The sequence below is a fragment of the Terrapene carolina genome, unplaced genomic scaffold, assembly GCF_002925995.2.
Source record: "Terrapene carolina triunguis isolate 2854851 unplaced genomic scaffold, T_m_triunguis-2.0 Scaffold68, whole genome shotgun sequence".
Classification (NCBI taxonomy): domain Eukaryota; kingdom Metazoa; phylum Chordata; order Testudines; family Emydidae; genus Terrapene; species Terrapene triunguis.
This window is the reverse complement of record NW_020664419.1, coordinates 45,424,785-45,439,545: the sequence shown is the minus strand read 5'-3', so window position 1 is coordinate 45,439,545 and position 14,761 is coordinate 45,424,785. Positions and strand designations below refer to the sequence as shown.

At 37.0% G+C, this 14,761-nt stretch overlaps 2 protein-coding genes across 3 annotated transcripts in view; one reads left to right on the top strand and one right to left on the bottom strand.

The window, feature by feature from the left end:
• The window catches only part of IMMP2L (inner mitochondrial membrane peptidase subunit 2), an 838,991-nt gene that overhangs the window by 408,678 nt on the left and 415,552 nt on the right, over window positions 1-14,761 (bottom strand). The gene's annotated exons all lie outside the window — the stretch shown is intronic.
• Window positions 8,456-11,230, top strand: LRRN3 (leucine rich repeat neuronal 3). The gene has a single exon (XM_029910882.1). It carries the CDS (start codon window positions 8,582-8,584, stop codon window positions 10,706-10,708), a length of 2,127 nt encoding a protein of 708 aa, XP_029766742.1. The 5' UTR covers window positions 8,456-8,581; the 3' UTR covers window positions 10,709-11,230.

Below are 14,761 nucleotides of genomic sequence, written 5' to 3'. Positions count from 1 at the left end.
ATGCTGTAAAACTTGATTCTGTGGTTTGGTTTCATGGTATGGCACCAAAAAATCTACATTAGGAATCCAGGGATTTGCTGCTCTCCCATTTAGTATGGTATGCTGAAATCATACATAAAAATGTAATTATATTTAAAAAAACCCACTAATCTGACACACACTTTACCACCCAAACGCCCCTGAAGTCTTGTTTTGTACATTATCTATTTCCTTCCCCCTCCCATATTATCACCTTAGCATCTTCGCTTCTCATGATTAATCAAGGCTCAATCCTGCAAAAGTGTATACACAGGCTTAACTTGACGCATGCAAATAATCCTTCTAAAATCAAGCTGACTACTCATGTATTAAAAGCAAAGCATGAATGTAAATCGTTGCAGAAGCTAGATGTCAGTCAGTAGGCTCTTTGGGGCAGTGACCATGTCCTAGACATTATGATTCTGATTGTGCAAACCCTGAAGTTAATGGAGCTGCTCATGTGCATAAAGTTAAATATGTGCACAAGGGTTTCCAGGATGGGCACTAAGTAAAACACCCTGCACACGCATAGTGCTAGATAAAATATTTAATATGATATTAGTAATAAATAATAACTCAATTTCAGATACAGAAATTGCCCAGGAACATTTTCAAAGCTGTCGAAATTGTAACATTATTCAAAACCAAAACCTCATGCCTTTTAAAATGAAACATGGTATCTGCTAAGGATGAGTTTTGTGGTTAAGACTCAGGGCTGAAAGTCAAGTGTTTTAGGTACTTTCCTTGACTCTGCCACAGGTGTCCTGTTGGACTTTGGTTAGAGAACAATCTTTCTGTACCTCAATGTCCTCTACTGTACAAAAGGAATAGCACCACTTACCCTAAGTGAGTCTGAACTGATGTCTGCAAAGAGAGTGGTGATCCTCAGGCGAAAGATTTACCTACTCTAAATGAAAAGTATTCATATTTATAATGAAACACAAAGAGAAGTTTTTGGTTCCCCCTTCCAGATATGGCTGGGTTTTTCATAAAAGTCTAAGTGAGTTAGACCCCGAACTCCCACTGAATTCCAATGGGAGTTGGGCGCCTAACTCACTTTGGCTGGGAGTTTCAAAGGAGTCTGAGTGGTCTAGGTGCCCAACTCATTAAATCTCAGTGAAAGCTGGGTACCATACTCACTTAGGCTCCTTTGACATCCTCAGTCACGGTATTCATACCATTGCCTTTTTAACCCCAGTATAGAGCAATTAACTATCTAGTCTAAAAAGTTCAAATAAGCTATCAACAAAAAGATTGTTTTACTGAGTGCTTGCTTGGCCTGAGTATAGGGATGAGTGTATATTTTAAAAGCAACTGTAAGTGTTACTAAAGGAGACAAACATTTTTAAGACTTTCTCAGACAGACCAAAGGAAAGTGGTACTTGAATTTCTACTCTTCACTGAATCACAACAAAGAAACTAGTCCTTGGCTTACCTCCCACACAGGTTTTTAGAAATCAATCAGTTGTGTCAGACTCTAGTGGAACAACGTCAATTAGATTTCCTGCAATTCATATACAAATGATAGAGCTGTTTGTAACAACACGTGGAACAAACAAACAAATGCTAAAACACAATAGTTGCTTTCAAATGACAAGTTAAAGAATTAGCCATACAAAAGATAAGAGTAAAATCTAGTCCCCCTAGTTTGTATCTTGTTTTTGAATTTTATCACCTACACTAACGGTAGGAGTATAATTACCTTTGGCGGAAATGAATGAACTTTGGCTTGACTCAATGATTATCAACAGCACTGATTTGGCCCAGTTCTGAGGTAACTTAGGGCAGGTCTACACTACTGCTTATGGCAATATAACTTACGTTGCTCAGGGGTGTGAAAAAGCCACCCCCACAAGTGACACAAGTTACACCAACCTAAGCGCTGGTATGGACAGCACTATGTCATTGGGAGATGCTCTCTCACAGACATAGCTACTACCTCTCGCAGAGGTGAAGTAATTATGCTGACGGGAGAGCTCTCTCCCGTCAGCATAGAGCATCTTCACCAGATGCGCTGCAGTGGTGCAGCTGCATCAGTGCAGCTGCACTGATGTAGCACTGCTAGTGTAGAGTAGCCCTTATAAAAAGGTTTGAATTCCACAGAAATTATTGTAATAAAATACCCTAAGTAGAATACCAGAAATTAATGGGAAATTTGCCCAAGCAGGGACTTTAGGATTGGGCCCATCTTTTTAACCTTGCTTTTAACATAGGGAGTTGTGTCTGTGCATAGTTTGGTTATAAGGATGTGGCACTGCAAACTGATCCCTGCAGATGGACCATTAGTAAATGGGGCAGCACACAGAAACAGGGGTTTGCATGCAAGGATCAGCTTGCAGGATTGGGACCTAACAGTCTGGGAGTAGGTATAATGCCATGGGCAAGTTAATGAGAGAAAGGTAAGGGAGGTGTCATTTGATTTGTAAAAATCAACAGAATCATAATTTCAATGGTGTTACCCTCTGCAGCATGATGGGGGGAACTCGCTCCCTCCCACTCCCGGCTCCCAACTCCTCTGGTTGATAGAAATTTTGATAATATAATGTCAATTGAAATGAGTCAAGTTGGGCTTCATTCAAAAGCTCTTTCCTCCCACAAACACAATAGTGCTAAACATGACAAACCTAGAACAATTATGTAAATATATCTTTGAGAAAATGTTTTAAAGTATAATTTTTAAAAAGTTGATTTTTAACACAAGCATGTCAAACATGCAGCCCTTGCAAAGTTAAATTGTGGCCCTCAACTGACAGTGTGTTATCAGCTAATACTTAGAATATGGTACTTTATTAATTTTTTTAATGTTACAGATAAATGGAAGGAGTGCTTCAAGTTGGTTTGCCATCATTGGCAAAAAAAAAAAAGAAGCAGTTCAGTGGTACTGATTATCAGCTTTGTTTATAATAACAAAAGAGTTGTAATGAGGCACTGGTTAAGATGTCAGCATCCAGCCAGAAATTACTGGAATCCATCTGCAAACAGTATGCACAGAATTACATTACATACATTACCAAACAATGAATTACAATCCCAAAGTAATTTGTTACAAAGTCCTTATTTTTACTTTGATCTTAGTCATTTTTAGGCATCAATGGGGACACAAAGAGTATTGACTAGTAATTGGATCTTTGGAGAATACTAGAGCAGAGAACCTGGTTTTAGACAATGATTAATAGCACCTTACCGTACGTTGGCAGATGTTTTCCAAGAAGCAGACAAACAGAGAAAAACTGCCATTGACAAGGGGTGCATTTACCAATGGCAATTTATCAAGCAATGTATTGGCTACAAGCTATAAGATATATACCCATAAAATGAATTTGGCAAGGTTGGAGAGGAATTACATCAAGCATCAGGAAAATGTTGAAGATGCCAGGACACGTGCCAGCTGGAAGAATTCTTTTGCTTTGAAAATAATTTTTAGCTTTAGATTTAACCAATTATTCTGTGATGATTGCCTAGTAACTCACTGAAATAAAAGTCTGACTCTTTCCTTTTGAAAAGGAAAATGAGTTGTCAAAAGGTTGCCAGTTCCCTTCTGTGCTCTTCATTCATACAAATCCCTAGAACATGAGAACAGAGCAATGAAAGTCATTGGGGGGAAAGGGGGTTGAAGGCCATTACACAGCTTCCAAATACTCTCTCCCGATTTTTCCTGACAACCCCAGAACACTATCGAATTTCAAACAAAACATTAAGTATGGCTGGGATGACTTCCCCAGAAGTAATCAAGCACCATCTAGACTCACTATGTTTATTAAATGCCAAAAAGAGGCAATTTTAAAGCTAGAGGATGAGCTTACTTGCACTGACAACCCATTCATGTATGATGGACTGGAGCTCATGAATATCATGACGAAAGCAGTCTTCAGTGATGAGCTAGCTAAAATTGTCAGTCAAATGGCTACTTTGGGTCATGACTTATATGAAGCCTTCAAAACTCAAAGAATTATACAAAGCTCCATCAATCTATGGGCTCCAATCAAAAAGAATATACTAAAGTTGTGCTCAAGTGCAAAGAAGAATGTCAGAGTGAAGGTAGCAGGAACAATTACAGAGCTAACCACAGACTGGTCATTGTTTGTTCTTCTCCTGGTCAGGTTGAGATCTCAGCATGATGTTGATCTACCTGAGACTTTGAGAAAGTACAAGTTATCCATGGAAACAATTGATATTCCAATGCAATGGAACAATGCCTATGTTCCAGGCCAAAAGAAAACTAATTCACATGCATACTTTTGTTAATCCAGCACCTGATGCGTGAGGGTAACTTATGCCAGCAGAGGCCTTTCAGTGTAGCAATCATAAATGGTACACTTGAGGTACGAGCTCTTGACAAACCAGAAAATGTTAATACCTGCCAAGACTTGGCTGAACACTTCATTATGAGGCTACAGAGAAAATACGGGACCAATGACAAAGTCCACCTTGTGTTTGACATGTATGCAGAGGAATCAATTAAAAATATTACCAAAAAGAAGAGATTCCATGGTATTGCACCTGTCCTGTACAAAATCATTGACTCCATGAACATCTCCAGTGTCACAATTAAGAAGTCACTGTCTGATACTCCAATGTAGGACTAGTTAATTGCATACATTGAAGGAAAAAGCTCCAACATGAGAAAAATTGCTCACAGAATTTGATTGTTGCATGGCATAATGAAGCTGCTACCTCTCACTGGTAAGTGGAGTTTCTTCATAATTCCCATGAGGAGCTGACACTAAAATTATCTTGCATGCCAAAGAAAGGTGCTACTAAACTCTAGATCTTTTCACAAGACATAGATGTTCCAATGCTAGACACTACCCAAGACTTCATTAATATTCTGTTGTAGTGCCTGCTGCTGGGGAACTGAATCATTTTATATTCCTCAGAGATGTGTTCCTATCACTTGGACCATTCAAAGCACTACCAGGTTTCCATGCCCTGTCAAGATGTGACACTAATGGAAGGAAGTTATCTTACTGGAAGGCCTTTGATTCAGCCTCCGAAGATTCTCTCCTTGTTCTGAAGGTGCTTGGAATAGCTGAGACAGACACTGATGAGGTAATAAATGCACTGGAGGCATTCATATGCCAAGTTTACCATTTGAAGACCAATATTATGACACTTGTAGAGCTAATTTGGTGGATGTTTTCCAAGAAGTATCTGGAGAAAAACTGCCACTGGTAAAGGGTGCATTTATACCTGCTATCAGGAGGGCAAATTATCAAGCAATATAGTGTCTCCAGATGATCAAGCATATCCAAAACTACTCCCTCTGTCCCTAGGGTATGGAAGGGTCTTGCAGGATGGATTGATCATAGCTATTCTGTGTGAAATACCATCACTCCTTAAACAATCCTTCAGTTAATAAAATGCTCTTGTGCAAAAACCTGATGCTTACCACTCTACAAATATTTGGCCAGCAGCCCGCCTTGCATGAAGATGTGCAAGTGTGGCATGGATGAGGATCAGTGTGACAACATGTCTAGCAGTGGTGCCCTAGCTGGAAACAACACTGATGATGACTTTGATGAATAAATGTTTTCAGTCCTACGAGGCTAGGTGTCTTCTTGAAGATTTCCAAAGATCAATGTCTTTTTTTTTAAGTGGGCAATGCATCCCTATGTTAAAGTATAATTAAAAGTGTTCATTTTTGAACATTTTCTCTAATATATATCTACGTACTTGTTTTAGGTTTGTCATGTTTTATACCATGGTGCTCATGGGAGAACTGTGTCATTCAAAAGCCCTAACTCAACACATTTCCGACAACATTGTATTATCAAAATTTCCAGCAACCAGAAGAGCTGGAGCTGGAGGGGGAGTGGGCAGTGCCACCCCCTATCATGCCACAGAGGGTCACACTATTGAAATTATGATTCTGTAGATTTTTATGAATCAAATGATATCTCCTTTACCTTTCTGTCACTAACTTGCCCACCGAATGAGATTTTATTCCATTATGCTTCCAGACTATAAATTAGTAATGTGAGGATTTGCCTAGGCCGTGCGCAGTAGCAGGGTCCACATGGAGACTTCGTTTGTGGCATGCTGGTGCACTGTATATTTAACTACCCAGCTTTTCGCACGCTAACTCTCCATCTAGATAAGCCCATAGTTACAAGAACTAACTGACCAGCCATATGTTTATTTCTTTGTAAATCTAACGTTTACCTCATTTCAAGAAATGAAGGAACAGATTATATTTTGATTATTTTATTTTGTACCTGTGTTTCTTTGCATTTCAGGATGATCTGAACCATTGCCGTAAAATGTAGTATAAAACTGCAAAGCAGCAGACTGTTTTCTATATGTTTAGCTCACACATTTTCTGTTCATTTTATTAATATAGTTATATTGTAAAGTTAAGTGATGAAAAAGCTTTACATGTATTCAAAGAGCAGACCTCAAAAACCTGGCAAATGTCTTAGATAATTAATTATTTGCACTTATTTAACCATGGTATTTACAGTAATCAAGGTATTTGCTGGAGTAAGTGCGAGGAAGTTGAAGAGGATGCTGAAGATACTAAAGCAACCTTATCTATTTATCTTAAATAAAACTGACAACTTTTTAAGAGACACCATTGTACCACAAAAAAACCAAATCACATATATTTGTTAATGCAAGCAACTAAAATTATATACAGTATTGAATGGATAAGATGCAAATAAGAAACAGAAGGCAAATATTTTAAAACAAGGATAATATAGGTATTAACTTAGAACTTAAGTAAGTGGATTGGACACAAGATCAATAGGCATTCCTTCTAAAGCAGAAAAAGGAAAGGATGGAGAAACCGCAATATGCCTCTCTTGCTTACTTCAGCAATTTTAATTTGAGATAGCTTTTATCACTAGCAGAACACATACTAGTTATCTGTAATGTGTAAGTCAGTTTTATAGATAAGGACTTAGTGCCAACAAATAGCGGGAAAACAGCCAAATCAGATGCTAGTTCAGATTTTATATGCTTTACATCTCTGAAGACAGGAACCTTTTGCCAAGTGTGTAGTGTTTCCATCTGTCCATACCAGTGACATTTCAAAATGCATTTATCAATATCAATGAAGCATTGACCTTACCTTAATGTTTGTAAACTATGCCACTGTGAATTTTAATACTAGAAGTAAAAGGCAAAGTGAGAAATAAATGTATAAAGTATGGTTGATTCCACAGACACACACTGTATGGTGAGCTTTGGTACACAGTCTGCTGTTTTAAAATAAATGCGGTAGTGTGTCCCATTTCATGCATAAAGACATCAAAACTTTCTCACAATATAGTTTTGAATGTGCTCAAAGCAGTTTCTTTAAGAGGGAAAGAGCTACCATACATCTGCAGACAGGATATATTTTAAAGTATGATTCTACAAGATGATTAGCACATCTCAGAAGGCAGTGAGAGCCCTCAGTACCCACTGAAGTCAGTGAGGACTGCGGAGACTCGGCACCTTAATGGAGGAGCTCAGACTCTGAGTTGAAAGCATTATCAGCTAAGTGTGCTTTTTTTTCCCTGACTGCAATAAAGGCACTTTCCCTTTGTTATCCTAATGCAATGTAAGATTTTTCAAGTAAAAATAAGACAGGCAGTAATTAGATTGAATTTCCCAATATGACAAACAATTTATTACAAGGTACACTTTCCCCTCCAATGACATCTTTAAAAATTCAAGCTTGCTCCCAGAATAGCAGCTATAAAAGGAATTAGGAAAAGATAAAACCTGGGGATTATCAATTTTGTATGTTACTGTATAAATATCTCATGGGCATGTCTCAGGATTCACTCATTTTGGGTGTATATTAATGCAACTGTTCCTTTTTCCTTGATTACATATACATTATGTTCTTTATATTTATAAACTCTGTGTTCAAAGAGTAAAAATTCATACTCTGCAAAAATTAGCTCAGTGGTTAAGTTTTCAAAGCCAATATAGCAGAGTCTGCTTTTAGTGATATCAGGAAAGAAAAATATTCTAAAGTAGTCTGAAATATGTGGAAAAACCTTAGTGATATATTTTGTTTATTATTCTTTGGATCTTCAGTTTGCTATATTACTATATTAACTTTATTTATGCTGAACAGATGCCACTGCAATACTCCGGAAACCACAGCCATTTTCTTTTCTTACATGCAATAATAAATATTATAGAGAGATGGCTAAATTATTTTATAGCCTTATAGTTTTTTCATACTAATTATTTCCTCTTCTTATATTTTAGGTCATCCTGTCATTTCTGCCAACACTAATCAATCATGGGATCTGAAGTTAATACTAGTAAATAAATGAATTGCTTAATCGTCTACGACCATCTATACATGCTTCATCATCACAAATCTTATCAGTTTTATGGCATCAAGGAGACAGTGACCTTCATTTCCACAACATGCCTGTTGGACAAGGTGGTTACGAAGTTATCACTTATTTTCAGGAAGAAAGTCTTTGTGCTTCTTTGGCATTCATCATTTGACAAATGCAAGTATTTGTTTTATCAAGTGACTAGCTCTTACTGAAGTTAAAAACTGCATCTGTGGTATCCTTAAGGGCCCATTACTTTTCTGAAGACTTGAGCTAAAATGAAGGACATGCCACTCAAAATTCATTTTCTACTTGGCCTAGCTATCACTGCATTTGTACAAGCTGTAGATAAAAAGGTAGACTGCCCTCAGTCATGTACCTGTGAGATCAGACCTTGGTTTACCCCAAGATCCATATACATGGAAGCTCCAACAGTGGACTGTAATGATTTAGGCCTTGTTAATTTCCCAACGAGACTGCCTGCTGACACACAGGTTCTACTTCTACAGACAAACAACATTGCAAAAATTGAACACTCAGTAGACTTCCCAGTGAACCTTACTGGTCTGGATTTATCTCAAAACAATTTATCCTCAGTGATCAGTATTAACCTTAGAAAGATGCCACAGCTTCTTTCGGTGTACCTTGAGGAAAACAAACTTACTGAGCTGCCTGAAGAATGTCTGTCTGGACTGAACAATTTACAAGAACTCTACATTAATCACAACTTGCTTTCCACAATTGCATCAGGAGCTTTTATAGGCCTTGATAATCTTCTCAGACTTCATCTCAATTCAAATAGCCTACAGATGATCAACAGTAAGTGGTTTGAAGCTATTCCTAACCTTGAGATTCTCATGATTGGAGAAAATCCGATCATCAAAATCGAAGAAATGAACTTTAAGCCTCTTATCAATCTGCGCAGCCTGGTTTTAGCAGGCATAAATCTCACTCAAATACCTGATAATGCTTTGGTTGGCCTTGACAATTTAGAAAGCATCTCATTTTATGACAATAGATTTGTTAAAGTGCCCCATGTTGCTCTTCAAAAGGTTACAAATCTCAAATTTTTGGATCTAAATAAGAATCCTATTAACAGAATACGAAGAGGAGATTTTAGCAATATGCTGCACCTAAAAGAATTGGGAATTAATAACATGCCTGAACTAATTTCTATAGATAGTCTTGCTGTTGACAACTTGCCAGATTTAAGAAAAATAGAAGCTACCAATAACCCCAGATTATCATACATCCATCCAAATGCTTTCTATAAACTTCCCAAGCTAGAATCACTCATGCTCAATAGTAATGCACTTAGTGCCCTGTACCGTAATACAATAGACTCTTTACCTAACCTCAAGGAAGTCAGTATACACAGCAATCCAATCAGATGTGATTGTGTCATCCGCTGGATTAACATGAATAAAACCAACATTCGATTCATGGAGCCAGATTCATTATTTTGTGTGGATCCTCCAGAATTTCAAGGCCAGAACGTGAGGCAGGTACACTTTAGGGAAATGATGGAAATCTGCCTCCCACTGATAGCGCCTGAAAGTTTTCCCTCAACTCTGGATTTAGAAACTGGCAGCTATGTTTCCTTACACTGCAGAGCAACAGCAGAACCAGAACCTGAAATATACTGGATAACACCATCAGGTCACAAACTTTTGCCTAATATGGTTATTGATAAATACTTTGTCCATTCTGAAGGAACATTAGACATAAGTAAAGTTACACAAAAAGAAAGTGGACTATATACATGCATAGCAACTAACCTAGTTGGAGCAGATTTAAAATCAGTTATGATTAAAGTGGATGGTTCCTTCCCCCAAGACAGCAATGGATCTTTGAATATTAAAATAAAAGAAGTGCAATCTAATTCGATTCTGGTGTCTTGGAAAGCAAGATCTAAAATTCTGAAATCCAGCATTAGATGGACTGCATTTCAGAAGACCGAAAACTCTCAGGCTGCACAGAGTGTTCGAATTCCATCTGATATAAAGGTATATAATCTTACTCATCTAAATCCATCAACTGAATATGAAATTTGTATAGACATTCCCACCATCTACCAGCAGAATAAAAAACAATGTGTCAATGTCACCACAAAAGGATTGGACCTTGCAGTGAAAGATTATGAAAAGACCAACATAATAGAATTCCTTGCCTGCCTTGGAGTTCTCTTGGGAGTCATCTGTGTGATATATCTCTACAGTTGCATCTCACAAGAAATTAACTGCGATGCAGGACACAGCTATTTAAGGAATTACCTGAAGAAACAATCCTTTTCACTCAATGAGCTTTATCCTCCTCTTATCAGTCTTTGGGACACCGGCAAAGAGAAAAGCACATCACTGGAAGTAAAAGCAACTGTGATAGGAGTACCAACGAATATGTCATGAAACACCAGTGTAAACACCAACATTGGAAAAGCACAAGACTGCAGTTGTGCTAAATAAAAAGGCAAAAAAAAGTATTACTCTTTAGAAATCAGAAGTCTGGGCATTGCTGCTGATGTTGACAAATGGGAATATGTACTGATTCCGCATAAAAAGGATTTTTAACTAACTGGCTTCTAAGGGTATTGGTCCAACCAAATACAATTACTCCATTTTTTAGAACTTCCATGTGACTTTTCAGTCTGGAATACAGTGCAAGTAGCCAAGAACATTTTCTGTATTTTTTTTTAATTAAGTAATAGTAGAACTGAGCAATACCTCCTCCTGTGCTGTATTACACACACTAGCAGCGTGTTTTTGCAATGACCAGATAAACTAGAATTGACACGTGGTGTAATGAAATGGACAAATTCTGTAGAGTAGACACAGTGAGTATGTGAAACATTTTTTATGAGGAAAAATACATTTTTGATTAAAATCAAAAGAGTTTTTGGCTTGTTTGTTTCTTAAAAAAAGAGAATCCGTCTGGGGGCTCCTCTTTGACAATAAACAAATTCATTTTAATGTCTTATAAAATCTCTCTCTATAAATCTCTTTATATATTTTCCAGTTGAAATGCAGGTTTGACTGCATAGGAAATTTTTGCTGTTTTTTAGGCTGTATAACTGAAATAAACAACACAATAAATACTAATATAAAGTAGTTATCCATACGGTTAAGAAGTAATAACTATATATATTTACCTGTTGGTCATTAAAACACACACAGACACACACACACACACCCCCCTCTTCATCTTCAAGGAGAAACAAACAGGGACCTACTGCTGTCAGCGAATTAGATTTATTTTTTTACTTGGTGTCTGAAGATTGGATTTAATTATTAGACTCAAATAATGTAAATCCAATACTTTGGCTGCAATAAAAAGGCCAATTTAATGATTAACAGTGTCTAATGTTTATGTTGCTTGGTACACAGACTCGCACAATTTTTAACAGAACTGTCGACATTTAGGATCTCTCTGTGGGATCAGAATTCTGTTCTGATACAACAGCAACCATCACCAATAAAGGGTTTATTAATCTCTCCAGCTTTGAAGATGTGACATGCAAATAACTGAATGATGTACTGAAATAAAATGAATGCTTGATCCCACTCACAATGACCTTCATGGCAAAATTCCCCTCGTATTCATTAGGAGTAAGGCTGGGCCTTGAAACAGCAAATGGACACTGTTGCTGATTCTAAATTTAAATCCTAATTCTGTTGGAGTAAATCTGACTATTCCTGGATTCAGTGGAAAAAGTAGTCCAAAACTGAAGTATGACATGCTAAAGGAGTGTTGACATCCAGGTGGTAGAAGACAGATGAAGAAGCTATCAGCAAAATTGCTACCTTACTCCAGTTAGTGGTTGTGTATACAAATACAGAGAACTAAGTCAGAAGGAAAAATGGAGTTTCCATTTAGGGAATGAAAAGTGTACATTTAGAGAATTAAAAATTATTAAAATAACATGTAAGTATTTTGCATATGAAACAAAAAATAGGACAAAAAGCATTTTGGTTTTTACTATGCTTTAATATTTTAAAGTATTGTAATCAAATACTTTAATAGATTTTATCTTTCCGAACTCATCTGCAATAAACATTTCTCTGGAATTATTGGCAGCATTTGTGTAGGTCAGAACCTTAACTTTGAAATTCTCCAGTGCTTTCATGTTCATTTTTTTGTGTGTCCACTTGCAAACAGACATTTAACATTTCCACTTATTCGTGGCCTGCTGCATAATGCCATTGGCCTGTAAGCATTCCTAATACAGAAAATCATCTCATTTGATATATTACTAATGAATAACTTGCTTTCAAGTTAAAGTTGACACTTTCTGATTAAATCCTAGTTGTTTCTGACCATGTGCAAGTTATTTTCAGAAAGATGTTTAAAACTAGAAAGGAGAACATGCCAGTACTAATTTTAAAATATCCCAAATTTGGATCTTTATAAATTCTATGTTTTGCTGAACACAAATTTTACAAACCTGATGAATCACTATCACACACAGGCTGGCATCAGAATTTATCAGCTAGACATGCTCATACATCATAAGAGATTTCAGTACCTTGGACAGAGCTTTTAGAGCCAAGCTATTTATCAAAAACACAGGAGCTGAAATATGACCTATTACAATGCAAGTACTGTATAGGTCAGCAAGAGCTTGCTCATGTATCTTGTATGTTAATCTTTGGAATCTAGCTACATTTAGAACCTGTTACTGATATAGCTCAGAGGTGAGAATCTCATTTGTTTCAAACAACAGTAAGTCAGCACAATGGTATGAAATAGCACACTAAATGAAGACTTAATGGTAAGCACTGAAATGAAAAAAATATTTTTGTTTCAGCTGAATAAATACAGCTGTTCATACCAAATCAGCATGCTATTTATTTAAAAATCTAGTCTTGACTTTCTATTAGTGAAGAAAATATGTTTGTTTGGCTAGCTAGGAGGGCATTCATTCTCTCCTATAACCTGATACCTGACGTATATAATACCTAAATGTTGGTCAAAAGCATACCAATCATTTTATATGAAAATATACTTAAACATTTAAATTAGAGATTGATAACTCTATTGCTAGCTGTTCAGATGGAAAATATTCCATGTCTCTTGTGAGAAGGAGAAATTCATTACAATAAAGTGGCTGTGCCAGTCACCTCCCATGTGACCCTAAGCAAGTCACTTCACCACTCCACATCTCATTTTTCCCAGTTCTAATGAACTTTACCTTCCACTGAAAAGCACTTTGATGTCTACCAACAAAAAGTGCTATGTGATAGTTAAGTGTTATTTTTAAATAGGGCAAGGCACTATCCTTAAATAAGCATATATCCATTCACCTGAATGTGAGTATTACCTGCATAAAGACTATGAGATTTGTCCATTAGATCCGTGATTCTAAAGCTGGGATCTATGGACCACAAGAGACCTGGGGAATTCTTTGTGGTGATCTGTAGAATTAAATGTTTTGAGAACCAAGCAAGAGGAAGGAGGGGTTGGGAGCAGGGATGTCCCATGAAAGATCTCTCTCTTGTGATTTGATCTGCAGAATGAAAAGTTTAAAGAAACCCAGCTTTTGATTGTAACTTTTAGGGTTTACTAGTAGGAAACAAATGAGACTGGTTGATTTAGACACTAAAGATAATAACTATATTCCTTTACACAGGTATCATAAATTTCAATATCATTATAGTTTTGTAGGATTCCATCAGAGTGCAAATTTGCTTTAGTCTGAGATTTTCCTGAAACTGACAGGAAAGTGAGTAAGTAGAGTCATATTTTCTTTGATGAAATTCCGTTTACCATAGACATTAAATGGGAAAATCTTTTGGAGATGGGATCATTTAAAAACTTTTATCTGATCTTAATGTTTATATTTACTCACTGGAAGTTTGTTTCAAGGTTTTTATTACATAGGCTACATTTTTTCTCAGATCATATTTCTTTGATTAGTTTTGTGTTAAGATGGTGACAGAGCTATATGTATTAACTACTCAACAGCAATGAAACGAAAAAAGGCTGGGCTCAGAATGAGAATGTTACAACCCCATAACTAAGGATGTGCAAAAACCATATTGTCACGTAACTGCACAGTACAGGCACACAGCCGAGCACAGTAACTGCACAGTACAGGCACACAGCTGTGCACGTAACTGCACAGTACAGGCACACAGCTGTGCATATAAGCACAAGATGAAGCATGAGGAGCATAACAGGGATCTAAGGCAATCCACACCTGCATTAAAGAGAGCACAGCCATCAAGTTACTTCTACTCAGAAACAGAAGTCAGACCAAACAGGTGGGGCATGTTGATAAGCATCTCATTTTGATGTGAAGGATTGCACTTAAACCCATATCTCCTCAGATGCACCCATTCTCACATCCCAAGATCGCCACTGACTTCAATAGATCAGGATTTCACTCCAGCAGATGCACTCCCCATACTTTAAAAAGTTTCCAGTTCAGTGCATAGGTATGTAGTACATAGAAGGTGTCCAGT